This window comes from Melospiza georgiana, chromosome 8 (assembly GCF_028018845.1).
Source record: "Melospiza georgiana isolate bMelGeo1 chromosome 8, bMelGeo1.pri, whole genome shotgun sequence".
Taxonomy (NCBI): Eukaryota; Metazoa; Chordata; class Aves; order Passeriformes; family Passerellidae; genus Melospiza; species Melospiza georgiana.
In genome coordinates this window covers 1,955,542-1,982,544 of record NC_080437.1, presented here as the reverse complement: position 1 = coordinate 1,982,544, position 27,003 = coordinate 1,955,542, and the positions used below count along the sequence as shown (strand labels likewise).

At 44.0% G+C, this 27,003-nt stretch overlaps 1 protein-coding gene across 3 annotated transcripts in view; it reads right to left on the bottom strand.

Moving 5' to 3' along the window:
• Positions 1–27,003, bottom strand: part of CTNNA3 (catenin alpha 3) — a 411,331-nt gene that overhangs the window by 24,359 nt on the left and 359,969 nt on the right. For all 3 annotated transcript variants that reach the window (XM_058028688.1, XM_058028686.1, XM_058028687.1), the window contains one exon: positions 25,871–26,052. In XM_058028688.1, the coding sequence (XP_057884671.1) occupies positions 25,871–26,052 (182 nt within the window). The remainder of the gene's footprint in view (positions 1–25,870; positions 26,053–27,003) is intronic.

Genomic DNA, 27,003 nt, shown 5'->3' with positions numbered 1-27,003 from the left:
GAAGCATCCCAAATCATGGTGGATAGTGCACACCTACATGCAATAGCTCATGCACCTACAGCTGTTCAAGAAACAAATATAAAAACCTTTCCACCAACTACCATCTGTTGGTCAACAACATCACAAAATTTCTCCAATCTGGAGTCTTCCACCTCTTCCCCTAAAGAAATTCTAATTTCTCAGCTATGGAAACTGTGTAATATTTAATTTTTTTTTCAAGTCAGCTTTAATCTTACTGTTCCCTCCCTGCTTCCAGTCTCTAATGTTTAAGGATAGACTTTACCTCACACACTCAGTTACTGACATTCATCCCCAGTGATTTCACTGAGTTCAAAACCTGCGACAGCAGAGCCTGGATTCGTTGCATGGAGGATCTAAAGCATCTATTTTCCTCACACCTCACTATTTCCAAGCATAAAGCCTTACAGGTTGAGCAAGCTGACAACACATTCAAGGCAATGAAAAACAAAGACAAGACACGAAGTACTATACTTACAAGCAATTATATCTCCCCAAGGTAGTGATGGATTGTTACTGGAGCTCAAATTAGCTACTCTATCCAACAACAAAACCAGGAGTACACCATAAATAATATATAGAGAGACATCCAGCTAAGTCTGACACAAAAGAAAATGGATTATTTCCTTCGTACAAAGAAGGAAATAATTTCCTTATTTCTTTCAAACAAAGAAAGCCATTTGGACTATCTCCACAAAGGTATAGGAGGAAAAATCCCAACACTTCACCTCAATGTTTCTTGAAAGGTATAATCACTCCAGGAAAGAAGTTGGACTGTGTTAATTAGCACAACACCAAAGGTTTTGGGTAATTGTGAAAGAGAGCATGAAGCCTCTCAAATCTCATTGTTCTTGCTCCAAGCCAGGATGACACAAGAGCAACTCCATCCCTGTCTGCCTAAACTTAACCACAGCAATCTGCAGACATCAGTATGGGCATTAGTTTCTGTTTTCCTTCACTCTGGTATTTCACTCTGAAAAGCACTGATACTCTTGATTCTTACAGTAATGAAAACTTCTACTTCAAAACATTTTTGCCATCACTTTCTCCAGAGAGAGAAGAGAAGAGAAATTCTTCTGTCTGCAAGGGAAGCTGGTAGCTTCTCCCTCCACGCTGTGCTCCCCTCAGCAAATGCTCCACACTTGCCTGCAGCAGAAGCAGGCAGAGGGAGCTGCACTGAGCAGTGGCTGAGGAACTCCCAGCCCAACACAGGGACACATTTCACAGCACTCTGGTGTGAGCTGAAAGCTTCAGCTCCAGCCACAGCCCCCGTGCTCACAGGCACTCTGGCCCTTGTGCCATCAGGCCCAGCTTGCGGCTCAGCAGGCCCTGACACGGCCGCTCCAACTGCAGCTCTGCCAGGGCACTGCACAGGAGGCACGACTGCCAACACTCCTCACCCAGCATCGTCTCTCTCTTGCTGGTCAGACCTGAGCACACCTGTTCAGAGCAGGATCAGGTCTGGCAATCCTGGCCAAAGCCAGGCCAGTGTCCACCTGAGCGGCCCCAGCCTGGTCCATCTGTTGAGGCTGAAGGAGGCAGAGTGCTGGCAAGGGCTCCTTGGAGGGGGGACTGGACAGGGACATTTCCTGAGGTGAGGAAGGTCAGAGCTCCTGTCCAGGTGATGCAAGTGTTACTTTAGGTACATGTTTGTCCCGAGGGAAAGTGCATTACTTACTGTGCAATTGTATAAGGTACAGCCATTTATTGACTCACAGAAAGATACTCCTACAAATAATAATTACCTTTTATGGACACTCTTGTGGTTAGTTAATTCAGTTGTCCCCACATTCCAAGGTACCGTTTGTACCTCCTGCAGTTCCTCCCCAAACACACTGTGTGCTTCCTCTTCTGCCTCCCACTGCTGCTCTGCAAAGCGCTTCAGTACTGGCATGGTAGGAAATCTGGATTCCAGTCTCACATTCTGATCTCTATTCTGTGAGCTGTTCTGAAGTTTGTTTTTTGTTTTATTAACGCAGTGATTGTGTGCAGTCCTGAGAGCAGGGACAAGGAAGCAGGATTCACACCTCACTCATTACAAATGCTCTAAACTTACCGAGTCAATCATTTTCTCCTGCAGATTGCTTTGCCTGCCCCTTCCAGCTGAACATGCAGAGTTTTAGATTAAATCTGTGAAGGCTTGGTGTTCAAGGAAGAAAAATTACACTTTTTAGAATTGCAGCTATAATCAAAAATCCCTTTTATTACACGTGGTTGCACATCTCTATCAGTTACACCTACACAAACAGGAGGCAGCAGAGCTCCTCAGGAAACCCACATGGGTAAAAGGTAATTGAAGATTGTACAGGTGGATCCCGGAGCTGACCTCTGCCAGTTTGTTACAGCTGTAGACACAAGAGCAAGAAAATGCATGAAATGAAAATCTTTCTGTTGCTGTCTGGCTGTAGAGGTTTGGAAATTACAAGATAAGAACTCTTAATGCTGGTAAAACTAAGTAACTGAATTAAGGCCAAACCCCCCCTTGACATTTACAGGTGCAATGGCTGAAGCAGGTCTATTCCTTAACAAAATTAATGTTAATAAAAATGAAAGCATGGTGAGATGAGAAAAGGGCACAGTGAAAAAAAAACATTCAAAGGCATGAAGTAACAAACATAAACTCATTGTAATAAATAGTATTTTTTTAGGTAGAAATACCTTTTGTGAGTGAAGGAATTTAGGACTTACGAAAATATCTGGTTTCCAAGGACCCAAGAATGGGACAGTGAGTTCCAGGCAATGTGAACACAGCATATAATATGTATCTGTCTATTCTGGAAGTGAAAATGGGTTTAATACAGGAGTTTCTCTTCCTTGCTGCCCTCCCGCACTGCTGATACATGGGGTCTGCATCTCCCTCCAAGAGGAGGAAGGGAGAGGAGGTCTGAAAGCACTGGCTTTGTACAGCAAGAGCAGGGTAACACACACAAACCCAACCTGAGTATTTTGTAAAGTAAAAAAGTTTGTGAAGGCTGTTCTGGGTTGGTACCTTTTCGACTGTGCACAAGCCAGCCCCTGACCTGGTGCCCTTCCAAACCTCTTGGCAGCAAGGGCAGCAGAGCAGCTGCCCCAGTTGTCTGTCAGCTCCAAATGGTGTCTGCTGAGGACAAATAAATCCTATCAATTTGAAATAAAACAAAAAAAAAAAAAAATCAGGCAGAATGTAACAGATATGAGAAACAGCCCAGATGATTTTTTAAGAATAAATATTGTCCGACTAATGGAAAACAAACGTTTATGGCTTCTGGAAAGATTAGAAGCTGTAAATACCATGTCTCTTCAGGCAGGGTCTGAAACCTTCTCCTGTTCCATTTTTATGATCTGCCTAAACAATACATGGAAAACAGATGAAGTCACTGCTAAGGAGAGGCCAAACTTGGAGGAGCACACTGCAAGAGGGACTGGTTATCAAAGGGCCACTGCCACAGCAGAGGGCAGAAGGGAAGCAACCTGGTTTCCCTGCCTTGGTGTTGGAGCTGCTCAGTTCTTTATTCATGGCTTGGGTGAAGGGAATAAAAAGAATGCTTAATGAACTTATATTTGATACTGATGGCAAAGAAAAAGGAAATAGGCTAGGAGGCCAGATTTGGAATTACGAATTACCTGAGGAGAGCTGGAAGAAAAGGTAGATGCAATAAAAGATACCCTCAGGTAGGAAAACCAAGCACAGAGATACACATGGAGAGTCAGCCCCTACACAACAGGAGAGTAAGAAGCACTGAGTTTCAGCAGATCACAAATCCATCAGGAATCAGCACTGGCATGCTGCAGAAGAAGAGGTAATGGGAAATATAGACAAATGAGAATAGAGAGGAGAAATAAACACTTCTCGTCTTTTTTACAGTAACGAGGTCTCTGTAGGAGAATTCCTGCAAAGATGTAAACTTTGTTTAGGAAAGAGAAGACTGAGTGCCAACAGAATGGATGAGGTTTGGGTTTGCTTCTACACTTCAGCTCATTCCTGGAGCAGGCACTGAGCTCCTCCTGGCCAGCAGCAGTCAGTGGTGCTGTGTGCACAGTTCTTGTGGCACCCTCACAAGTGAGAACAAGGTCTGGAGCAGCAGTGACACCCTGCCCACCTCCAGGTCCTGTCCTACAGGCACCTGTCCTGTCCAAGGGGCCACCCTGTTCCTGGGAGCTGTACTTCCAGGCTCTCCCCTCCTCCAAGGCAGAATGACAACGCAACTCTGGCTAAAGAAATAGTGAAAATGAAGACCGGTGCACAAATCCATGGGATTAGTTAAAGGCTTTACACCTCTGTGGCAGTGAAATGGGAATTGAAAATTACTGTTATTTACAGCAATTTTTTAGATCCATACAACTTTCTATCAGTCCTATGATTCTTTCTTTTTCTGCTCTGCTATCTAGATACTCATTGCTGATCTCACATTGTAGCTTTCTTATCTGGGTCATCCTTGTCTCCCCAAGCCCCCTGTCCTTTCACCAGCTCTACAAAATAAAGCCAAGCTATTTTAGAAGGCTTTGCTCTACGAGGGACCCAGTCATTTGTTTTTGTTTCTCTTATTTGCTGTATTGTGCAATCCAAGACCAAAATACAGCTACCAAAAATTTTCTCAGTGCTTCATACAATACAGAAGCAGATTTTTCAAAGAGCATCAGTGATTACCAATTTCAGTTCTGATGGCCATGTCCAAAATTCCCTGAATCTCACTAGAACCAAGACCACTTGTGGTCTCTGAGGAAAGCCTGAGTGCTGTGGAGATTTCACAAACCCTGTGGTACATCTGTAGCTCACCTCCAGTGCCACTCCCATGTGGCAGGGAATTGTGGGCACCAAGCAGCAGAGCCCTGCCTCCCCATTCCCCCCAGCTGCTTCTGAGGACATGGTCCCTGGCTGTCTGTCTGTACAGCCCTCAGGTCCATCCTCACCAGTTCTGCTCCTGACCTCCCCATGCTTTTCCCAGAGCTGGCCATCGCTCACCTGTAACAGGCAGCAGGTCTGCACCAGGACAAACACAATGGCCTTTGTCTGTAGCACTGCTTGGACAATGTATTTGAGGCTACAAAAACACAGAAGGAATCTTTCCATAATGATCCGTGAGTTTTCTTCCTCTCTGCTTGGATAAATGAAGTCACATCCAGTTATTTAAACATGACAAGGACAAACAGGAGTATTTCTACACTCCCGTATTTTGTCAGCTGAATGAAGTTTGTTAGAGCAATCCAGGCACTGCAAACTTGGCTGCACAGTCAAAGGTGAGCACTGCAAAAACTGTCACTAGAATTATTTCTGGTCCACAGTTTTAAAAAGCATAAAACCAGAAAGGAATTCCTGCTTCAGAATGTAGTTCCTCCATATAGCAGAACATTGCTGTACCATCCTGATCATATCACTCGTGGAACTGAGAAACCCTGATATCATTCAGAGGGAAAAATGCTGACACTACTTGAGTAGTTGCTGATAATAATGTTACCTATCAGGGATGCTTCACAATTTGGAACTGCCTCTTAAAATAATATGGAAGAGAACACAAAGCAGCAGTCAGGTGGAACAGAGGAAGGTATGTCAGGAGAGAAGCTGTACCTGCAGCCCAGGAGGCAGAGAAGCAGCTGAAATTTTGACTGTAAGTTGTTAAATCACAATTCTGACAAAACTCATCACAGCAACAACAGAACGTGGGAAGCAAAGCATCAAAGGGGTACAGGTTTGATTCTGCTGCACTGAATATTCATATGTGCAGCACCCACACACAGCAGTGTCTGCATGTTTACATACACTAGTTATAGAGATGAAAATCAAAGAATTGTGCCAGCTTCCCACACTTACACTTGTGCACACACACAGACCTTTCCCTTCACTTCTACATCCCAAAGTCCACGTCTTCTCTAAGACATTTGCAGCTCTCTTGCAACCATGATGAAATGTGTTAATTAAAATGTGTAATTTCTGTCCAGTTGAGACCAGTCACATATATTAAAGAACAGAACACCATATAATGAAATACTTTTATCTATATGTAAAAAAAACATTATCAAATTGTCATTGTGATCTAAAGATAAAAAGCACTTCACAAAGCTCACTGTTGTTGCTAAACTATTTAATCAGTGGATTTTACACTGAGCTAAAAAAAAAAAGTCAAAAGCCTTTAGTCATGAAAAAAAGTGGAAAGAGAGGAAGCTGCTGTCCTGCAGCTGGTCTCAGCTGGATTTAAACTGGACTTTGATGATGCATCTTACCAAAGACTGCAAGAGAATTCCAAACATCCAAGGGCCCATCTGTGTGCACAAGTCAAAGTATGGCATGTCTTGGATTTTCAGCTCTGTAAGCACATATAAACATAGAAATACTTCTACATTTGGCACTAGTTTGTTAAAAAGAGATTAAATGATAATATAAGCAGCAGTTTGTACAAGATAATGCACCTGGATAAATCTGATCATCCCTTCTGTAGGTAGATGGCATCCATGAAGCTCAAGTTTCGTTCCAGAGGACATTATTTACAGCTGTAGAAACTGTAAACTGGTTTCCCCAGTTTGCAATTTCCCAGCCACTATCTCCTGTGCCACCAGAAATGTATCCCCAGATTTCCTATGATCTGCTTCTCACAGCCATGCACAAACACCATTAGTGCAAAGTGAGGGAACACCACAACATCTCAACTGTTGTGCCACCTCCACCAGACATTAACTGTGTAAGCCTCTCACCTCTTTTTACTCTCATTATCCCTCAGATGCTTCCCCACCTCCTTCTCCTTCCAGATCCAGCCTTTCAAAGCACACTTCCATTTCCAGTCACGGACTTTCATTAGGATGCCTGTCATTTTAATCACCACGTCACATACCCACAGTTACTGTTCCAGTGACTGCAGGAGAACTCTCTGCTATTTGCCTCATCAATCTGCATTCTCCCATTTTTTTTCTGTCATGAACATAAATTCCCTGGAGATTTTAACCTAATACAGGAAAGCACCCAAGGGCCTCACAGACTGTGTTTCAGGGATTTCTGTACTCTCAGCAGCAGCAGCAACTGGGTTCTGAACAAGTAACATGGAACTTGTGAGCACACAGTGGGCTTTGAATGCAGGGCCCCTGCACTCTGAGCTGGGCTGGGAGGGGACAGTGCAAAGGACACATCAAGGCTCGTCCTTGTCCAGCAGGCCAGGACTGCCATGGTACCTGTGAAAAATGCATGTATTTATGATTGGCTTTTAGCAAATATTCAAATGAATATTGTATGTGTTGTGTTAGAAAGCAATGCTGTATTAATTCTCTTAAGTACTGTGTTCAATATAGTTTTAGGTTATAAAAATTGTTAAAACAGAAACTATGCTATGCAAGATGCTTTGTTTAAAAGAAAGGGCTTGCAGCGAGATAACAGCCATAGGACACCTAAATCTTTCAGAGAAAGGGAATTTATTGCCTGCTTATCAGAAGAAACAAACTTCTTCCTGCCTCGAAGGTGCTGTTAGGATTAGAGGGAAGAAGTTGACACTGACCAGATGGAATCCTGTGTTTGAATAGAATTTATGCATCATGTATGAGGTGTATGAATATGCAACGGGCTATTGTTCTTAAGGGTTAATCCTGTGTTAACGTGGCTCCTTTTTTGGGCTCATGATGCCGAGAAAAAGGTACCTGGACTGTCTGTAACTCTTTGTTTTTATTGTCTCATATTGTCCAAATTGTTATTACTCTAATTGTGTTACTATTCTTTTTAACCATTTCATCACTATTAAACTTTAAAAAAATTTAAAAACAAGTGACTGGCGTTTTTCACAGTACCCCTGGGCACTGCCAGCCTGGCTGCAGGGGCACTCCCAGCTGTCCCCTGCAAGGCTGGCACAGCAGGCACAGAGCTGTTTGGCTGTGTGCAGGATGTCTCCAGCTGACCAATTGCAGCTGCACACATCTGCATCCTCCCAAAGCACTCAAGTGAACTACAGCCCAGCCAGCTGTAAGGAATTGCAGAGAGCCCCCCCTGCTTCTCACTCCTGTGGGCCACGTGCTGAATTTTCAACAGGAGTTAGGAAAAGCAAGTCTTAAGGGCCTGGAAGGAGAAAAAAATGCCACAGGAGGGGTACTAATGAGACAAAGTAGGGGTGTGAGTGGTACAGGGCAAAAATAGAGCAATGCCTCTAAAAGAGGTCAATACTGTCTTCTAAAATCCTCTGGCTATGCTGTAACCTTTATGAAATGAAACATTCTCCTTGCTTTTGAAAGTGTATCTTTTTGGTTCCTCGATAACAAGAAGCAACTAGATTGTCTGAATATCACAAACAATGTATTTTCTTTAAAAAATCCAGCCACATCTACACCCAGACTACTTCCTTATCCTTTCAGAGCATGCCCTGCAGGAAGGCCTCTTCAGCAACTTTAACTCAGTGAATCCCAAAAGAGTTTATGGCTTTATGACTGCTGTACTATCATTTTTAAGGTATTTATTCCTCGATTGTGTCATTTAAAAAAATTACATTAACAGAAGACATTTCCTTTTGGAATTTCCCATCATAGCACAAACACTCATGAACTGAGTTACAGAAGCCTGGCCCAGGGCCATGCTCTTGGGGGAAATCACCTCTCTAAACCAGTCTTGGGCCTCTCCAGTGCCAGCAGCATCCTCAGGTGGACGTGAGACCTCTCAGGGCATCCCTGTGTCCCTCAGCTGGTCCCCCACAGGCCGTGCCTAACCCTGCACTGCTGCTCAGGAACCAAAGTGAGGGATCCCCTGGCTGCAGAGAGGAACTGGGGCTGTCCTGGGCCAGCAGCTCTGTCCCTGCACTCACAGCCACTGTCCCAAGGCCACCCCTTGCCTCAGGGATGTGTTATGAATGAGAAGCTTGACAAGGCCAATATACAAGCAGCAATCAATTTATTAATTAATATGGTAAAGTGTGAGCAATACAGCGCTGGGTACAGTGGGGGAAGTTTTCCCTCCAACTGCACACTGATAATTGATGGTTACAGGTGTTTATAGGGGTACTCATCAGTTTTTTTCAGCAGTTTCTACTTCCAATCTTTTACTCATCAGCAATTTTTATTCCAAATTATTACATCACAATTCTATACACTATTTTGATTTTAATTTCTCAGGATGTATCTCAAGGAGTATCCCCAGATGGTGCTGGTCCAGTTTCCAAAGAAGAAAGAGGAATCCCATCTGGAGGGGTCCAGCTCCCCAGATGTGTGCCTACCTTTTAATTGCAGAGACTCTAAATCTCATAACAGTGATGTCCAGCTTCCCTTTGGTTGAAACCATAAACCCTTGAGGTGATGTTCATCTTCCTTTCTCAAGCTGTTTTTCTCTGCTTCAATAAGGCGTGAGATAAGCAAATTTCCTTTATATATATTCCAAAGCTATAGTTTCAAGGATACAAGTAATATTCTAAAATTATACTTCAAAAGGTTATTATTGCAGAGCTTTTTATGGATTAAATGCAAGCAAAAAGCAACATGCTTAACACCTTAATTCCAATGTTCCTAAATCAAGCAGGGTTAATTTGCAAACAAAAGATAGGTTCAAAGGCCTTTTTCCATGCTTTATTTTCCTCAGTTATTATTAGAATTCACAACTGTCCCATTGTTGGTTTCCACACATTTCGCAATCCCAAGTACACACCTCACCTGTTTGTACCTGACACCAAACACAGCTTTGCATCCCACAGATGCAAAGGCCACAGGGCACAACACGTGCAATCAAACAAAGGGAGCAATCTGTTCTCTCAAACACCAGATTCTCCCTGAGAACAAAGCAGGGATGGAGCACGGGGTAGGACCTGACCTCACTTGTTTAATGGCATGTAGAAATGAGCAGAGAGCACCTTTCCCCAGCCTCAAGCAGGTGAGAACATTTCTGCATGTAGAAAATGAACTAACACAAAATATATCCACGCAATTTAAAAACAAAAGCTGCTTGGCAGATGCATAAACATCTGAATTCAGAAAGTCCAAGCTAGAGGTTGCCTGGTGCCAACTACCCTCTGGACAAGAGTTGTAAAGAATCCTAATTATATCATCACAAACAGATGAAAACACAATGGTGCACTTTACTTACCCACAGAAAAAAAATGGATGGTAGCAAAAGAAAACAAACATTGAAGAACTGACTTCTAAAGGATTTTTAGATTTTTCAACAACTAACAAAGAAGACAGTAAACTGATTATCCAAAAATAAACATTGAAAAATGGAAACTCTGGGAAACCTGACACAGGCACAGTGCTGGGGGTGTGAACACAGCTGCTGAGAGGGCTTTTAACACAACCAAGCTAAGAGCTGGATCAACAATGCAGTTTTAACTCTGAAGCCTTCTTATCTCAAATTTTTTCGTTCCCCTTAGCTATCTCTTCAACCATAGTTATTAAAAAAAAGTCTCATCCAGATCTCAAAAACCACAAAACTGCTCAAGAAGTTGTGCTGTTTGGATTACTTGGGGGGAAGGGAGGTATTTTTGAGGCTCAAGACTCCACACTGGTCATGTCTCCAGGCATTTAATATCTAATCATGAAAGCCCAAACCATTCTACCTTCCAGTCAAGGTGATTGGACTGCCAGAATGAAGTCACTGGGGTCACCTCTGCAAGAACTGACAACAAAAGTATCTTCCCAAGTGAAGCAGAGGTCTGAGAGGCTCCTCTACCCACAGCTCCTCAGAAACAGCCATTTTAGGGAAACAGAAACTTGCATTCCTAGATGGGGCAGAAAATGGCAGAAGAACTGGCAGAAGTGCTGAATGGCAGCAGGGTCACAGGCTGGAAGGGAGGCCATGCTATGGCCACATAAAAAGATGTATTTGGTTAAAGGGATATTGCATTAAGGCAAAACTGTTTTTCAGAGTGTCCATCTTGTGTTTTGCAAAGAAAAAAAAATCACAATTACAAAAGATTTTGTAACTATGATAAATGCTTTTTAAATTGGATGAAGTTTAGAATGCATAACATGGGAATGGAAGAATTTTTTGGAGTTAGGGAAGTTTCTGGTAGTTAAACTACTGTATCTTATCTATGATAGCTGCATTTATCAAGTTTTCAAGTTTCATCTCCAGCAAACAATGGCAATTTTTGCCAGACTGGGACATTTCCCAGGGAGAGTCATGAAGCTGAGCCCTCTGCATGCCATTCATTATAAACTCAGCAGCAACTGGAATTTATGGAGCCTACTGAACCTAGAGAGGAACCAAACCAGGACCACCAGAAGCAAATACTGCCCAAACCTGTAATGATAGGCTCCAAGTTGGTAGTGGAAGATAGTAAAACTCACCTTTCAAAATTAGTTCATTCCACTAGCAGAGTAGTATTTTAGAATTTTTCAGAAAACTGTCCTCACCCCATTTGTTCTTTTTTTTTTTTTTTTAACACACTTTCAGTGTTGCCAACTGAAACTAATGGCATGATCTATAATATAATTAAAACATTTTGTAGTAAAAAAAGAACAAAGTACTCATAAAAAATGTACATTTTATGTTATATATGCACCTAGCACATCTGCTATGCCACTGGGACAGATGTTTATTAATATGGATATCAGATCATATTGCTAGACTGCTAATGGCTCAGTAATCTATCTTCTAAATATCACACAAGTTTCTGAATATATGCAGAACCAATTATCAAAATATTTCCAAAAAATCCTGCTTTACTGCTGTGGCCTGTGAAAAGAACCATTAACTTGCAGTTTGGTTTCAACAACAGGGTACAATAGTTACAACATGTTGTGTTTATAATAAGTATGTTGTATGAAAGACTTAGAGACACTCCCTCTAATACAGCAACTTAAACAAAACTTCAAATACTCAGGATTAGAACATCTCCCCTCTCCTTGTCATAGTACTACAGACCATGCCCTTACCTGAATTAACTGGCTTGTAATGAGTTTAGTTAGATAATTAGACAATTCAGTTAATTATGGAAATGTTTGGCTTCATCTGAGCATCACTGTGTTAAGATTATTCAAACTGTACAAATAATGATGGTTTATTAGATTAAAGATCCTAATATCCTGTTCTAATGTGCCAGCACTTAACTACTGATGCCTCACCCTCACTGTGGACGTACCCTCTCACCAACTCTTCTCCTCATTTCTAAGCCCCCTCAAAGGTATGGATAAAGTTTACTTCAATGCAAGTTCACTAAAGAGGAGAAAGTACCTGGCTGTAAAATGCAAAGAGGAAACTACTTTCACAATAAGAATATCTGCTTTGCACAATGACACAGAACAGTCTTAGACTGAAATGCATTTTCTTTGTACTTCATCAATTTGATATGTGCCTTGCCTGCACTTTGGGAAAAACAGCAGGCAAACAAACTCATTGATATGTTTGACTTGGAGTTACCAGCAGCCCTGCAGAACCAAAGGAAAAGGGTTATGGTGTGCCCATCTTCCCACATCTCCCCCACTTTCCATGGTGGGCTCTGCTTACAGAAACACAGTGTTATGTAGAGACTGTGGGAATGAAATGTGTATTTTTAGCCCCAAGCACTCAAATACCATGAGTCAGGCTCCAAAATACCACAGAACCTGAAGAAACATCAGGAGAATTGAAATAATACATCTGCAGTTCTTGGTACTTCCTTTCTCTTTTCCAAGCCTTCAGGGGTCCCATTTTCAGGATTTGCTCAGCAACCATGAGACTTAATTAAAAAATGCTGGGGGTAGGTGAGTTTCTCCCACAATAACATATCTCCAGTGCCAAGACAAGAAATAATACACAAACAAAAATTTTTAATAATGTTCTGAGTTAGAAGCATTGATGTATTATATGAGTCTAAAAAAAGAGCAGTTAAAACATGCAAAGTCCTAATTTTTGTCTGCTCATCAAATGGAAGTGAGGAGAAGCTCTCTTGCAGCCACACAGTGGTGAGAGCTAAGAGGCAATATGGCAGGAGAATATTGGCACTGGCTAGAATCTACCACTGATGCCAAAAAAACACCCCAAAAAAAAAAAAAAAAACACAAAAAAAAACAAACAAACAAAAAAAAAAACCAGAGCAAAGACTTCAGAAAATTAACATGGGTGCTGTTTGCTAGAACAAGCCTTTGGCAGGCAGTCCTGTCTCTTACAGTGCTGCTCAAAGCTTACATCACTTTGCTTTCCTCTCCAGCATTTTCAGAATAAGGAATTTGCTACAGACTGGCAATTAGAGAGCATCCATCACTCCTGCTGCAGAACACTGGGGTGAGGAAGGGATTTCCTTCCCCACAGTGATGCAAGAACTCACCTGCTGAAAGGCCTGCCTGAGAGACTGCCCACTGCAGCCAGAATCTGGGGCTTACAGAGATCATTCCTTCCTGTTTTGGACTGCCTGGTGCAACCTCAGCAATCAGGCCATTCCTGATTGCACTAATTAGGTACTTTGAGGACAACAAAGAAGGCAGGAGACTTTTCTGAAGGGACACAGAGTTTCTGCAGAAGATTGTATTAACACAACTGACACAGTTCAGCCAGGCAAGCTACTTGGCATCAGCATCTGTGTCACTGCCACTTTGCTGTGTCAAGACAAAGCATTTGAAAACATGTTTGGCACAGGCTCTCCAGTGAATAAAACATTTTTTCTTGTATTAAGGAAGGCAAAATTTCCTAGGATGGAAAGGGGGAAGGGAGCATTTAAGTTGAAACAAACATGCCCAAAAAATAATGTGGCAGTCTTGAACAGAAACACCATTTCATCTGATTTTTCCATCAGTATTAAACCACACTTTTTTTCCAAGGTCTAAAATTATAGCGGCAGCTTGTTTCCTCAAGCCTACAGGATTTAAAGTTGAAGAGAACTTCTGGAATAAGTTATTTCCTTGGCAAGGAATGCAGTACAACAGCTGCTTGTTCACTGAGATCCTGACAAAATCCTGAGGGTTTCTGCTGCTGAGACAGCAAAGATGTGAAGAATGGCCCTGAGTAACTTAGTGAGGACTTCCCTCTACAACATCCCCATCATCATTCCTCCTCCCACCCTCCTCCTGTTTGGTTTGCCTACTGTCACTGGAGGAGACCTCACCTGAGTGCTTGTCCCTTTGGGAATGTGGGATGTGCATTCCCAACCTGAGGGCTTGTCCCTTGGGAATGTGGGATGTGCATTCCCAACCTGAGTGCTGGTCCCTTGGGAGTGTGGGATGTGCATTCCCAACCCAACAATGGGCTGCTGCTCAAACACCAGCCACATGCCACCAGAGAGCCTTGCCATCCTGGGGCTCAGCCTGCTCCACTGTGGACAACTGCTTTTGCAGAGAATCTGATGGACAGGTCTGGAAGTGCCCTTTGAGGAAAAATGTGGAAAAAAAAAATCCCACAGCTAGTTTAAAAAGGGATAGGAAATGAAGAAGTAACTCATTGACTCTTATTAATCCAGACTGAACTGCTGGTTCCAAAAGGAAGGTTATGGCTGGCGCAGAGGAAAGCTGCAACCCTGTGTGGGAAACAGAACATTTCTGACATGGGTAGAGTGCAACAATTAACCTGGACAGGACCTGCCCATGCATAGCCCTGAACACTTGGAAATGCAAACAACACCTTTCAGCATCCACACAAAATGAAAGGCAATACTGACTGGATGCTTGCAACGCCCCTTCCAGCTTCCAGCAGCAGTAATCCCTTGGCAGCAGCTCCTTCCTGCCATGCCTGTGCTTCCCACACCATGCCAACCCCTCGGTGGAGCACAGCACTGAGCTCTCACAGCTCCTGCTAACAGATGTCCAGCATCTGCTGTGCGCAGCTCCTGCCTTCCTGTACAAGCACTGAGAGCCCTTTAAGGAAATCAATTCTAGAATATTCATGTTATCCTCATCTGCTACCTCCGACTGGCCCACTTGAAAAGCAGCATCAACAGAGCAGCAGCAGTAATGAAGACATTCCAGAGAGAGAAACAGAATCATGCATATTCCAGTACAGAAACCTTGAAGCACTAAATTAACTGGGATCTATGATCTGTTTATAACTACTCAGCAAAAAAAGTTACTTAAGAGCAGAGCACTACCATATGTCTAGCAATTACTACACACCAAAGAGGCTTCTCAGCCATTACCCACTGAATATGCTGCTCTGCACAGATGATTCGGCCAACAGGAAAAAGATGTTTAAACCAACGAACAAAATTGAAAATAAACCACTGCTTAATGCTAAAAGTAAGTCAAAGCTGTTAGTGTAAACGGCTGAGTCTTCTCTGAATTTTACACCTAGCCTCCACAGCTTGCCTTCAGCTCCAGGGACAGACAGACTCTGTCAGTACAGCAACAGAACTAGTGATCAGGTCATCCAGGTGGGAGTGGGAAGCTGATCAGGATGTTGAAAAGCAGGAACTACATTTCTGTTTCCTCCTTCCCTGACAATGCACAGATCAGAAGCAGACTTTCTCCACAAGAACACTCATCCCTGGGGCAGGCCTAGAGGAAGAAGTATGTTCACAACACCTCTCCTGTGGCATGGCTTTGCAAGGGTTCCTCAGGGTGAGAGAGACAGACGAGAATCTTGGCTTCATGATCAGAAGGCTGGATTTATTAATTTGTGATATATAATACATTAATACTATACTAAAAGGAATAGAGAGAAAAGTTCAGAAGCTGCTAAGCCAAGAATAGAATAGGAATAGAATCACAAAGTTCTGTGTCCAAGCAGAAAACAAGGACAACTCTCCTGTGAGTGGTCAGCAAATCCAAACACTCACAGAAGACCAATCCCAGGTGCACCTGCTGCATTCCACAGCAGCAGATAATTATTGTTTACATTCTTTCTCTGGGGCCTCAGCTTCCCAGAAGAGGAAAAATCCTAAAGAAAGGATTTTTATGAAAAGATGTCGGTGACACCTCTCCCCTCCTCCTTCACAGGTCTGGTTTTATTTTATTTATTTTCCTTCTTGGTAAACTGAGGACCTGTGGCCTTTCCATCAGCCTAAAGAACCTCAATAACAGTATCAGTTACTTCTTTTAAGGCAGCAATAGAGGTGCCTGAGTAGGGATGATCTCAGTGGTCTGTAGCAGAATTATGACTACGGAGCAAAACTATTTGCTAACCTTTATGAGCAGCCAGCCCAGTATGAGGTGCTGAATGACACTGCCCGTGCCCCCTTAAGGACAGAGTTTTCATTCCCAAAAGCAGCAAAACAGCAGCTGCCAAAGGTACTGAATTGAAAAATGTTCTATATAGCCTTGGAAGAAGGAAGTGTGAAAACCATTGGCAGGCTATGCAAACCGTGAAAGGTCCTGGTTTAATTGAAAAAGTGTGGAACAGACTCCAGTCATAATTTCAGCAGAAAACAGCAGTTCAGCACTGTTTCTGTTGTTCACTGTGCTCCCAAGGTGAGCATTTGTGCACAGTTTTTCTCAGAAGTATGTATACTCCAGGAAGAAAACTAAACTAAAATATTACTAAATAAAATTAATTATATAGGAAATACAGTAAGAGTGTTTGCAACCCTGCAGCTTCTGGGAACAGTTATATTTTATTTGATGGCAACTCCATGGCCTGACTCTTGGCTATAAAGAAACCAAAGGTTCTCTCTCTATGGAAATGATTTCCTGTGGGTTGATCACTCAGAGAGAAGCAAGTCAGACGTTCAGCAGGGTCAAGAGAGGGATGAGAACTAATGCAGGAGAAGTGACTCTGGAAAAAAAAAAAGCCTTAGCTCTCTGAAATAACCATCCCTTCATCTGCACAGAAAAGGGTGACTACAGCAAGTGCTGCAGGTCTCAGTCTAGGGAGGAGGGGAAAGCAATAATAAAATAATGATTTCAGAACAACTGAAGTAATAAACTTCAGTAGAGAAAATTCTAGCTAAAATACTTCTCCCCAGCCTAGAATGTACTGCTGGCATCCTAAACCACCAAAGCCAGACACACAATGTGGGGAGCCTGCAGCTGATTTGGGTACAGCTGGGTACCACATCTACCTGGATTTCAGGGTATGCTGTGCCCTCACCTCACCTACACATCGACAGCAGACACATGACTGATCTCCTGTAAGCAAAACTTCCATTTGAATCAGCATTAAACTCACAGGGAAAAAAAAAGTAACTAATATTTTATGTCAAATTTCTGGTTGTAATTAATTCACTGCTGTGCCTACCCTTCCAATGAAGGGGCTGATAACTGCAAAAGTTTCCAGTCTTATTTCTTGGAAGCCCTCCAAAGGTTTAAGCTTCTAACTTCTGCTAATTAATTCAGGAGGAACCTGAACATATGGTGTTATAGCCAAAAATATATAGCATATACAAAATATAGCAAATAAATCCCACAAAAATAGGCCTATATTTTAAAGGGTAAAAAGCTGGGAGAGGTGTTTTGCTTTTTTAATGACTGCTTCTTTATTTTCCTAGGAGACATTGCTGGGTGCTCTCACCCAACAACAGCTTGAGCAAAATAAACATAAAAACAAGAGTTGCACAAGACACTGAAGATCAAAGGCAGGTTCCATGCCGTGCCTTTGGAGAGTGCTACAAAACTGTCATTGTTATGAGTTCCCTGAACACTGTCCTGAGGACAGAATGCCAGCTCATCACCAATCACCATCTCATACCAAATATCCCAGGGGATCCCGGCTTCCAGCCCTGCTGTGCCCGGTGCCACTGCCCCTGGGAAATGGTGACCCTCAGCTATGCAGCCCAGAGCCCTCAGCACTGCAGCCCAGAGCCCTCAGCACTGCACCTCAGAGCCCTCAGCGCTGCAGCCCAGAGCCCTCAGCGCTGCACAGCCCGGAGCCCTCAGCACTGCAGCCCAGAGCCCTCAGCGCTGCAGCCCAGAGCCCTCAGCGCTGCAGCCCAGAGCCCTCAGCCCTGCACAGCCCAGAGCCCTCAGCTCTGCACAGCTCAGAGCTCTCAGCTCTGCACGGCCCAGAGCCCTCAGCTCTGCAGCCCAGAGCCCTCAGCTCTGCACAGCTCAGAGCTCTCAGCACTGCACAGCCCAGAGCCCTCAGCTCTGCACAGCACAGAGCCCTCAGCACTGCACCTCAGAGCCCTCAGCCCTGCACAGCCGAGAGCCCTCAGTGCTGCACAGCCCAGAGCCCTCAGCACTGCTGCAGCCCAGAGCCCTCAGCACTGCACAGCCCAGAGCCCTCAGCTCTGCACAGCTCAGAGCTCTCAGCACTGCACAGCCCAGAGCCCTCAGCGCTGCAGCCCAGAGCCCTCAGCACTGCACAGCCCAGAGCCCTCAGCTCTGCACAGCTCAGAGCTCTCAGCACTGCACAGCTCAGAGCCCTCAGCACTGCTGCAGCCCAGAGCCCTCAGCTCTGCACAGCTCAGAGCCCTCAGCACTGCTGCAGCCCAGAGCCCTCAGCACTGCACAGCTCAGAGCCCTCAGCACTGCACAGCCCAGAGCGCTCAGCGCTGCACAGCCCAGAGCCCTCAGCTCTGCACGGCCCAGAGCCCTCAGCGCTACACGGCCCAGAGCCCTCAGCGCTGCACAGCCCAGAGCCCTCAGCACTGCAGCCCAGAGCCCTCAGCACTGCAGCTCAGAGCCCTCAGCACTGCACAGCCCAGAGCCCTCAGCTCTGCACAGCCCAGAGCCCTCAGCACTGCACAGCTCAGAGCCCTCAGCGCTGCACAGCCCAGAGCCCTCAGCTCTGCACAGCTCAGAGCCCTCAGCACTGCAGCCCCGGCTCACCCGGGCCCTTCGAACAGCCCAGAGCCCCAGTTGAGCTCTGCCCAGCAGCCCAGCCCAGCCCTGGCTCACAGCTACAGCTGCCCCCAGCCTTGCCCTCCGCCTGGGGCTGACCCTGCCTTGCCAGCAGCTCCTCCCCCGGGCAGGCTCGAGGACATGCCCCAGCCCAGCTCTGCGCCCCTCAAGGGAGCATGGAGCTGTTTCCTTCTCCTCCTGGCTGGGACTGGCAGGGGCTCCCAGCAGCCTGGGCTGCTCCCACACCCCGATGCGGTGCTCAGCGCCCGCCGCGTCCGCACTGGGACCGCCGGCTACGCCTTCACGGTCTCGGCACCTCGCTCCTGCTGCCCTGGGAGAAGGAGGAAGGCGCTGAGCGATGACAGTGGAGCAGCCCCAGCAGTGTGGCTGCCCTGCAGAACCCAGAGCTCCAAGGTTCCCGCTGCCCCTGCTGGGGGGCTGAGGCAGCTGTGCCCGCCTTGCGAAGTGCTGAGCGCCCCGGCACTGCTGCAGGGCACCCCGGCTCGGGCCCGGCGCCGCTCGCACGGGCACGGCTCGGAGCTGCTGTGCTAGACACAAAGGACATGTCCCACCACAGCCCTCCCAGCTCCCGGGAAATCTGCCCTGGAAGCTGTGCAACTACTGAACTCCTCTTTACACTCCTGATGCCTCTGCTGACAGAAACTCATACTTGAGAGCTCTGAAATCCCTTTGCCCTCTGACTGTAGCAGACCCTAAAGATGAAAGGCAGAAGATGGCTCTTTCCAGCACAAAACTTACATCTTGCCACTAAAATAGGGCTGCATTTGCTGTAATGTACACTGTGATTTGTAGTCGATTTGCTTCTGGTCCTGGACAGACTTCTGCCAGAAGCTACATAGATCTGTTTGTCTGCCTTATTTGTGAATTTGCTATATTTGAGTATGTCTCCATTTTATTAATTTGCTGACTATATATATGAGGCATGGACATAGGTCCTCGTGATCCTCTCTGCCCAACCAAGAAACATCTCAATCTCTTCTCTTTTTTTCCCTCAACTTTTATGCTAAGGGTTGTAGTACTAGATACTCTGAAATAACTCTTACACTAACTGTAATATTGCTAAGAATGCAAGGAATTCACTAAAATCTTACACAAGACTACAGGAAAATATAAAAAACAAGCACCAGCTGTTCCCTCTGATTGTTCTGAGGATCCCCTGTGTTCAAGTAAATCCCAGTCACGTTTGGACACAGGGACAGGGAGGTTGTGTTGGTATTGCTTTGCCCTGTGCTTATCCACACATCAGCACTAACTAAGGACTTCTACACAAACAGCACAACTAAGCCTTACTGTTTAAATGGAGCACAGTTTTTGGACTTCAATTTATAAAATTCCTTTAGGATGTGGAGCATGTAATTGCTCTAATCAGAGGAATTAATCTTCACAGCTTCCATGACTACAAGGCATCCTACAGCAAGCAAGAAATGATTCAGAAGCAGCTTCACACAGTCCAGCAGTAAGTCAACTAAATACATCACAGAAGTAAATCACCACCAGAATTTTTAAGCTGAAGAGTTTTACAGAAGACTTTTAACCAGATGACTGGGAGAATTCTCTTTGTGAGAATGTGTCTTGATTTCTACCTGTATACATGAAATTTAGGAGTCATTTCCTGTTCCAGCTGCAAATGACTGTTTAAAATCAATTAAAACATTATCTTAAATTCACTTTCATGTCCATATGAAAAAAGTGCCATTCATAAAAAAGGTTCAATTTCTGAGCCCTGCTACTTTTATCACAATCTGGTTTTCCTGCAGGAAAGTAAGAATTTTTTAAAAATGGTTTGCAAGCATTGGCAATATAAAAAGTTGAAACAAAGAAAGGTCAAATGTCAAGCAAAAAGAATTTTTTGTCACCTTTCTTTCAAGAGACTGACTGCAACTGTTAAGCTCAATAAAAAGACAGTGTTATGTTCATTTTCATTTCTGTTCCAAGGAAACGGAAGTTGCACGAATAAAGTACCTTTTTTAAAAACAGTTTTTAAATGAAAGAACAAACTGTGAATGCCTCACCCTTCCAAGGAAAGAGGCAATAGATAAACTGTGAAATAATTACACATGCTTATCTTACAGAAAGATATCCAGGACATAATTATCCCACTGAGAGAGGGAAGAAATAATAACAGAAGATCTTTCTGTCCTGACATTTGCTAAAGAGCTTTTATCATCCCAGAAATTCCAAGAACAATTTCAGGGACTTAGGAGTGTCTCCTGCCTGTACCAGAGCATTCTGAGTGTCAGGTGCTGCCTGCAGAGATGAGGAAAATGTGGGGGTTGGCTCCGACAGAGCAGGCAGAGAACAGAGGCGCCTAAAGCGGTTGTGGTTAAGGAACAACAGGTGACACAAAAAGAACAGAAGGCTGCAAAAACAAAGCTGCTGCAGGCTCTGTATGTACCTGTCCTCTTCCTACTGTTCAGGCTGACAGGCAGCTCCAGTTTATCCTTTCCCTTTAGTATTTCTACTCCAGTTATGAGTAACAGCAAAACCTGTTTCCTGACTGCAGCTGTGCATGAGTCAGCTGTACTTGGCCACAGAAATGCTGCAGAGGAAAGGAAGAAATGCTGTGCTCATTATTTTGGCCATGAGCTGCTCACTGTATTGGTTTACAAGTACTCACCATGCTTTGTTAACCTGCAAAGAGCAGCCATGTGAAGGGTGTGCCTCTGCTCCAACACGCTCTGCAGCTGCACACTGACACCACCAGAACCTGTGCACTGAGGGAATTCTGACTGGTTAATCCCTAGCAGAAGGATCTAAATCACACTGTGCATTCATGAGCTACTGTGTCTGTGTAATAATGCTAATATTGATGGTAATTGTGTCTGCTACAGGAAAAATTAATCCACTTAGCTTGCAGGCAAATTGGATATATATAAATACTTGGAGTAACACTGTCACAGAGCCAAACTGTTAAATTATTTTTATTTCTTTAAATGTTTCTCTTTTGCTTCTAAGACTTTGATCCACCAGGTGATTTTCCCTTTGGAATAAGGGTTGTATAAAATAAGTCATATATTTGGATTTTATAATTTTTTTTAGAAATATAACTATTGAAGGATGAATATTTAGCACTAACTATTAGAACTATATTGAGTAGCAACTGCCAAATCAGATTAAATACTTGCTGATGTACATATTTAATAATCAGCTGAAATTATTTCTACTATAAAAGTGGCAGAAGCATCCACAAAAGTATCATATGAAATATCACATTCTATGCAAGTATCATTAGCAAAGACACAGTAGTAGTGTAAAGGAAATTCAGACTCAGTTTTTGGGATGGACAGGAAGACACAGATACTGGATTTCTGCCTTCAAAATCCTGACTTATTTGTGTAAATATTAGAAGCTCCGTGGCATTCAGGCAGAAGGAGCACTCTCAGCTGATTGTGCTACACAGTTTCAATTGGCACCCCCAGGGATCCATCCCAAAGCTGAGAGCCCGTGTTTATTTGGGAGCAACCCCTGCCCGAGGCCATTGCCCACAGCCCTGGCAGGGCAGCCAGGATCCTGAGCACTGCCCTGGCTCCACTGCAGCTAATGCAGTTCTGCTGCTCATTTTCACAGCACCTCTGTTAGCAAAACATTTACAACCTTCAATCTTTAAGTGATTTTTGATGAAATCATTGAAAGTGGAAGTTGTTTGTTCTTATCTATGGCTTATGATGCAAACACTGAGCAGCTATGGACTCTCAAAAGCATCCCCAGATGCTTAATGAAACAGTGCTGAGCAGTGAATGCCCCGAGAGGAGCAGGGAGGGAAGGGAAAAGGGCAATTCCTACACGTCTCTCAAGCTGAACTGTGACTGCAGTGATAAATGTACCATTGCCTTTTGTGGCAGTGACAGACCAGATCAGTGATGGGAATAGGACTGAGCAGGAGAGCTGGGATGTGGGACTTCCACGTGGGTGAGAGGAGCTGGATGGAGCTGATACAAATCTGAGGGCTAGGAGGGCCAGAAAAAGGCAAGGAAGGCAGCAGAGTTCAGGATGCAATGAAAAAGCTCCACAGAATTTCAAAAGCATCTGGCTGCTGGATGGGAAGTAGGAGGATCACAGGTAACTCTGAAGTGGGAAGGGGCACCAGGAAAAGTAAATCAAATAGTGAGTTATGGTGAGGAACTTGACTAGGAATAGAACCTTTTGCTGTCCTCTGCCATCTGTGTGTCTCGTGGCCTCTTTGAGTGCAGTAAGTACAGAACTGCCACCTCAATTTGCTTTCCCAAGCAGAGACTAGAAGCCCAGATGGATTAAGGCTGTGAATTAAGACTGTGGCTATTACCAGGTGAGGAGCCCTGCCCAACAAGGCAGCTGCACTTGGTGGTAACCAGGAGTAGTACAGAGAGAAAAGTTTAGGCAAGCTGCAATCCTTGAAGTACTAGAGAATTACATTTAGTCTTACTACAAGGATAAAGGGAGACAGCTTTTGGAGGATGACTTTGCTAGATCTACTTTTTTCTTGTCTTGTTAATTTGTTTTGCTATTTTCACTATAGTTCTCATATTAACTCCAACACTGATGCCATTTTAGAAACAAATGTCAAGTAGCAAGAACAAATATGAGATGCTTTCTGAACAGTTTGCACTCTTTTGTTTAAAGAAAGTGTCCATTTGGAATCGAACAATCTACAGAATGGGTAAGGGGTAAAAAGCCCAGTGATTCTCATTTAGTCTTTACACCACAGAAAAGTGACAGGGATAGTTCCAGAGCCTTCAAAGGGCACTGTGAATCCTGAATCCATGGGCTGCATGCTGTCAGGGCAGGCTGGGGGACATCCCAGCCAGGCCAGTCACCAGCACTGGTGTCTCTGTGGTGCATCCACAGAATCACCTCTGACACAGCAGCCAGCTCTGCCTGGGCTCCCAGTCTTACCTGAGCCCTGGTTGGAACTTTCCTATCATCAAAGTGCTGTGAAAATCCTGCAGACACATCCTGCAGTTCTCTGTTTGAAGGAACCTCCCCTGGTGCACAGGGCTCAAACAGCAAAACTACTCTCAAAGCTTGATAGCAGAGCTCCCTTTATGCTTAAACCACTGACCCTTCCTCCTTTCTCAACAGGATTTACAAGTTCCAGTGCTGTGATCCAAAGCACTGCTTGAATTAGATACATTTCCTTATATGAGCAAAAGGGACTTAGGCATGGTGATTGGCAAATATCTTTTTAATTGTAAGTCTGCTTTGGCAATGGAAAACAAGGATCCTGCTCCATTTAAACATAAAGCTTAGGGAAAAACAGAACAAACCAAATGCAACCCTGGGATTTTCTTGTACATTTTTAGCCAATCAGGAGAGAAATTAGAGTATTTCCACTAAAATATTATGAGAGCTGTTACAGCAGGTCAGGCCATTTCTTGCTATTTACTTACACAGAAGACAGAGCAAAAACCCCAAAACTTTGAAATCCACTCACTGAGATTAAATAACAATGAATGCAAGGTAATACCATATAAACAGCAGCAATCAGCTTATGTAATGAGTGACTCAAATACACAAATTTACTATTTGTCTGAGTAGCTTCTGATGTAACAAATACAAAACGTCAGGATCTTTTATTTCTTCCATGTTCAAAACTTGGGAGTTACAGAGTGGTGAGCTCAGACCCTAAGGTGAGCTGGTGCTTGCTGTGCCTTCTGCAATATTCATGCCCTGGGCTCCAGAGAAGGGCAAAGGAGCTGGAGAAGGTTCTGGAGCAGCTCAGGGAGCTGGGGGGGCTCAGCCTGGGGAAAAGGAGGCTCAGGGGGGATCCTCTTGCTCTGCACAACTCCTGACAGAAGGGTACAGCCAGGGGGGACAGGGCTCTGCTCCCAGGGGACAAGGGACAGGATGAGGAATGGCTTCAAGTTGCACCAAGGGGAGGTTTGTGTTAGGTATTCAGGAAAATTTCTCCACTGAAAAGGTAGCCCAGCACTGAAAGAGGCTGTCCAGGGAAGTGGTGGAATCCCCATCACCATCCTTGGAAGAGTTCAAAAACCTATGGATGTGGCACTTTGGGGCATGGTCGTGCTGGGTAAATGGATGGACTCAATGACCTTAAGGATCTTTTCCAACCTAAACAATTCTATGATCTGTTCCCAGATGCCCACAGAGCAGGAAATGGAGAGCCAGCTGTGCTTCTCAGCACACACAACTGCTACCTCTGATAAGCCACAAGAAGAGGAAGAGCCACAAGAATTCACCTATTACTCAGACAGATACAAATCTTCCTTTTGCCAGACTTCATCTGGCATCATTAAAGAAGAAACAGAACTTCTTACTGAAGGAGATATTTAAAACCAATTTTATAACAAATTGCAGACTTCTCCAGGCAGGTCTTTACCTCCCTCCCACTTGCAGTGGATTTGAAAGAGCCAGTCTGTAAAATGCAACAGCTGCCTGCCCCAGAAAGAGCCTGCAGCAGAGCCCAGCTCGGTCCCAGCTGGTTCAGCTCCATGCAGCCCTGTTCACTGACACCCACCAAGACACAGAGAGAATGTTCTTTGTCTCTTGCACTAAAGGACTGATTTCAGGAGGCAGTAAGTGTCCTGCAAGAGCGGCTGTGTGTAACAGCTTCACTTGTCAGCAACTATTTTACTGCCAGCTAGACCAGGGGGAGAAAGGAAGTACAGACACCACCACCAGTATCTTCCTTTGTTATCATCAATTGGATGAGATTTACACATCATTTAATTCAGAGCACGGCAGAAAAAGCTCCTGCACTTAAACTTGCTTCCTGTTGTAAGGCCATCATCAAACACACAATGGCAGCAGAAAAAATACCAGCTTTGAGAGCTATCTGCTCTGGTACTCTTCATTTTTTCAACTACATCTAGCAGCACAAGAGTTCTCATGAAAGCAACAGCAATAATGGGATATAAAATATGTATGAGTCTGAATGTGTTCTGTCACACATGGGCTCTGTACAGAGTGTTTCATGCTTGACAGCATGCTCTGATACAAGTAGACAGAACAACAGATGAGAAATCTACAGCTTAAAATCAAGATTATTTTGTTACTTTTTCCCTTTCACTGAGAGCAGAAATAAAAGTGCTAAAACATGTGCAAAAACCCTACCAACAAATTAATAAGAGAGGACAAAGGCAAAAAATTAGAGATAATCATAGTTCAAAACATCAAATGCCCCAACACTTCGGTGCTCCTACCTGATGTGTTGTATTAGCTGAGCCACTCAACTCTGCAGAGATGCTGTGAGCTGACATTAAACTCTGTATTTGCTGCTTTAACAGTGTGACAATGGCCTCCAGCATTTCTAAATATCCAAGAACCCTTTTTTTTATGTAATTACCTTGTGAAGTCAGTCATCTCCATCATAATCACACACATCCTCTTGGCGAGAACAATTATGTCATTGCTAGTATCATCCCAGATTTCAATCTCTGCATCAAGCTTACTCTTCACTTTTTTGAAGTCAGCCACTTGCTCAGCTATCTTTTCCTTTTCAGCTTCTGGCAATTGAGTCATCTTGGCCTAAAACAGAATCATTTGATTTGTAAAACATCTATGTCAGAGTATTTGATTTTTTTAAACAAAACCACTGCACATTAATAAATACACAGTTTAAACACCCTGTGGCCTGAGCCAACTGCTTGAGTTTGTGCACTTCTAAATTTCAGAATTTGTATGTTGTCACTGGGTGGGGCCAAATAAATAACCTCAGTGTAATAGGGGAAGTGATGTTCCTGAAATCATTCATTTTAACAGCAAGAGAGAGATTATTAAATTCTTCCAAACAGCCTTTACGAAATATGACTGAAATTTTTTTCCTGTTTCCTACAGCTAAGGAGCAGTTTTAGGTATGATACATGTAAAAGTTATTTATTCAGGTACAAAATAGTCAATGAAAAGGGTTAATTGTCCTGAAACACTCAGGTATGCTTCTTCTCTCTTCTGAGAAGGTTCTATATTATCACTCTAGGAATTAAAAAATATTTAATTGTTCAAATATGCATCTTCTGTCTTTGCAGAAGGCAAACAGGAGGCAGAAATCAGGATGTGCAGAAGATTACCGAAAGCCCCTAAAAATGTAGCATGGTCAGAGAAATGCTTTTGTTTAATGCTCTCCATGAGCAAGATGAGCAGCCTGCTGCAGTCACGGGTCAGACTCCCCTCCTGTGCCAGAACCAGGCCAGGGAGCAGCCAGGGGCTGGGACATTACACAGCCACATGAAGATCCTGGCCCTTCATCATCCTCCCACCCCAGAGAGAGGAGCCACGCTGCTCCTGATGGCTCTGCTGCCCTGCTGCTCATCTCACACCTTCCCTTCGGGCTGCCAGGAACCCACAACTACACACAGCAGTTATTAACACACTGTCATTACTCCGTAATTACACAATAAATATTTGGTGACTTATTCTTGTTTAGAAAACACTGTCTACCACCAGTAAAATGGAAAGTTAAGGCCACGGCTGAATTGCTTC